The 3,600-nt window shown below is 46.9% G+C and overlaps 1 protein-coding gene across 1 annotated transcript; it reads right to left on the reverse strand.

The window, feature by feature from the left end:
• Nucleotides 1–730: 730 nt before the first annotated feature.
• LOC127784455 (threonine synthase, chloroplastic-like) lies at nt 731–2,641 on the reverse strand. Its single transcript, XM_052311774.1, has one exon. It carries the CDS (start codon nt 2,565–2,567, stop codon nt 981–983), a length of 1,587 nt encoding a protein of 528 aa, XP_052167734.1. The 5' UTR covers nt 2,568–2,641; the 3' UTR covers nt 731–980.
• Between the last annotated feature and the right edge of the window lie 959 nt (nt 2,642–3,600).

Consider the following 3,600-nt stretch of genomic DNA (forward strand, 5'->3'; position numbering starts at 1 on the left):
ACTAAATGGTACTCCCTCCATTTTTATTTAGATGACGTTGGTTAGTTTCAATTTGAAGCCAAATAAAAAAAAAAAAAGAGGTAGTAGTAGTAGTAGTAAGTTACAGGGAGACAAAACTCAATGTTATCCAATATCATAGGGTATAAAAACTCCAACTCAGAATCAAGCTGAAAGGCTATACTAGAAACATTATGCCGTGATGATAATAACTCAAAAAGATCAATCTCACATTTTATTTGTTGTCACAGGATATTCAAACCACCTAGAGTGATTGGTCGGTTTGTAACACAATCTAGCTTAAAGGCTTAAAGCTACTAAACGGAAAGACTGGTACTGCGGTCAACCTCTATGACAATCTATTCAGAAATAGTGATAGGTCCAGCACACTAGAGATTTTACAGTTTTAACCGAACTAAATTTAGGATATCCACTTATAGTTTACTCTGAACATGGAACATTGCTATGTAGTTCTAATAAAACTATTTTCTTAGATACTTACAACGGTGCTACATAACACTTGTTGTCTTGAGAACAAGGATTATATTATGCTTTTCAGAAAAGAATTCTTGACTAACAAAACTAAAGCGATTTGCAGCAACTGAAGTGTTTAATAAATTCTATCAGTTCAGACTTCAAACCATGCAACCAAAGAGGGTTTCTTATTGTCATTGACAATTTGACAGACAATAGTGAGTATAAAAGCAATCGGAAAGGCAGTCACAGGTATCCATTCGAAACAATTATTCAATCAAGTGCTAGGGCCATAACCACTTATTGTCATATTATATGATACACATATAAAGTACAAGGAACAGCTCTATCCACTTATGTGTATAGTTAGAAGAGCCTCAAAACCTAGTACTACAAATTAAAGATTACTGTGACACACCAAGTTCATCAACTGCAGTTGAATAAGATGCAGAAAAAGGAGTTCATGGTGACAATAAGCAAGATAACGGCCATGGGGGGTTAACTAAAGCTCAGATCTTACCATTCAGCTTGTTCTGGAGAACATCCATCACAGAAGCAAAGTCAGCCTTCACATTGATCGGTGGATTAGCGTACTGGCACAGCATGTCCTTGATGTTCCTGTCATGGTAGTCTATCTTCGATTGTGTGAACTTAAGCCCGTGCGCTGTACTAACAACCACTGTGCGGTCATTAGGCCCGATTATGCGCTGGTCTCGAAGCTTGAACAAAGCAGCAAGTGCAACCCCGGTGTGTGGGCAGGCAAACATTCCGGTGCGGTCAGCAAGTGACATTGCATCCATGAGTTCTTCCTCCGTAGCTTCCTCAACAATACCGTCAGTTGCCTTCAGGGCGACCACTGCACGGTCGACAGATACTGGATCACCAATCTGTATGGCAGATGCAAATGTAGTTTCGGCTACACGTGGCTGGAAATCAGTCCACCCTGACTTGTAGAACCGATACAACGGATTTGCGTTTGCAGCTTGTGCGCATACAAGACGCGGCACACGATCAACAAGCCCAAGAACACGGCACATCTCAAACCCCTTGTAGAAGGCATAGATATTCCCGAGATTGCCTCCTGGAACAATGACCCAATCCGGCACCTGCCAATCGAACTGCTGCAATATCTCGATGGCTGCCGTCTTCTGGCCTTCAAGCCGAAGGGAGTTCAGCGAGTTGGCAAGGTAAATCGGTAGCTCGGCGGTCACCTCCCTGATGAGCCGCATGCACCCGTCAAAGTCCGTGTCCAGCGAGAGCACGGTGGCGCCGTTGGCGATTGGCTGGATGAGCTGCTGCAGAGAGATGCGGTCGGCGGGGAGGAACACGATGGCGGGGATACCTGCGGCGGCGCAGTACGCGGAGAGCGCGGCGGAGGTGTCGCCCGTGGACGCGCAGCCGACGCCGTTGATGGGGCGTGAGAGCGGCGCGCGGCGGAGGCGGTTCACCTGGCTGACGAGCACCGTCATGCCGAGGTCCTTGAAGGAGCCCGTGTGCGAGATGCCGCAGTGCTTAACCCAGAGGTCGGTCATCCCGCCGAGGTGCTCGCGGCCAAGGCGCTCCGCCCAGAAGAGGTTGGAGTTGCCCTCGAAGAGGGAGACGATGTGGTCGGAGTCGATCTCCGGGAGCACGAACTCCTTCTTGGACCACACCCCGGAGCCGTAGGGCCACGCGGTGCGCCCCACGCGGGAGTCGAAGAGGTCGCGCCAGTAGGAGCCCGGGAAGCGCGCGAGCGCCTCCATGTCGTGGCACACGTCGAGGAGCCCCCCGGAGCTGGAGCGGTAGACCACCTCGTCGAGCGAGTAGCGTTCGTCGGGGTCGTCCTCGGGCGTCGGGGGGAACGGCACGTACCACGCCGAGAAGTCGTTCCCGGGGCCGCGGAGCCGCGCAGCCTCCTCCCGGATGTTCTCCTCCGCGGGGCGGCGGTGCTTCGTGGTCGTCGTGGCGGCGTCGGAGGCGCATCGCGCGCGGTCGGGCGCGGCGCGCAGCGGGCGGCGGAGGTGCGACCCGCCGGCGAAGGGCCTGGGGTTGGAGGAGTGTGGGTGGGCGAAGAGGAGAGAGAGGGACGAGGCGGTGGCGGCGGCGGCGGTCGCCATGGCGGAGGAGGCGAGGTGCTTGGCGGCGGAGGAGGAGGGGATGGGGGGAGTAATTAGGGAGGAGGATGGGTGACGTGGATGGGGAGGTTTTAGGCTTTAGGGGAGGGAGGATTCGATTGATCTGGACGTTAATTGGGCGCGCAGCCGTTAGGAGGCCGACAGGTGGGGCAGATTCTTTGTGATGGTATATTTGCGTTTAGTTTTTTTACTCTCTCCGTGAGCTTAAATCCAAATACAGTAACAGTAGTCAAGCTAGTTTTGGCTTGCTACTAATGTAGATACCATGTCATCTATAAACAATGCTAATACCATGGACAACAATCGCAATTTTGCAACATTCATATTCTATATACTCCCCCGTCCCAAGATAATTACTCCCTCCTTTACAGAATACTCCCTCCATCTACTTTTGATACTAATATTTCATATTGACACACAGACCAAGAATAAATGGTTCCACTTATCATCTATTTAAATATGTTACTAATTATTCTTAGTAAACAAGCGATTCATTAATATTTACATTTCTCGATGCCCATGTAGCTAATCTTTTATGGAAGAATAGAGAGTCAAGCATTAAATCCAAGAAAGCCATTAAGATAATAAGTTGTTGAATTAAAATATGCTTATCAAAAATAATTTTTTTTCAGATTTGGAAATATGGCTATCAAAAGTAGATGCAGGGAGTATAAGGCATAATCACCCCTAACTCAAAGACCAAGAAAATAATTATTATCATCTTATAGTTTGGATCATCCTAATAAATACTCCATCCGTTTCACAATAAGTCATTCTAACATTTCCCACATTCATATTAATGTTAATGAATCTAGATAGATATACTACTTCATACTCATAAAGGAAGTCGTTTAGGACAATGTTTAAGTCAAACCTTGGGAATATAAATCATGAATAACTCTCAAGTTGTTGAGTTTGAAAATGTAAAAATTATATGTATAGATTTATTTTGAAAAATACTTTCATAAAAATATACATATATCATTTTTCAATAAATATTTTTATAGAAATAAGA

Source organism: Oryza glaberrima, chromosome 1, assembly GCF_000147395.1.
Source record: "Oryza glaberrima chromosome 1, OglaRS2, whole genome shotgun sequence".
Classification (NCBI taxonomy): domain Eukaryota; kingdom Viridiplantae; phylum Streptophyta; class Magnoliopsida; order Poales; family Poaceae; genus Oryza; species Oryza glaberrima.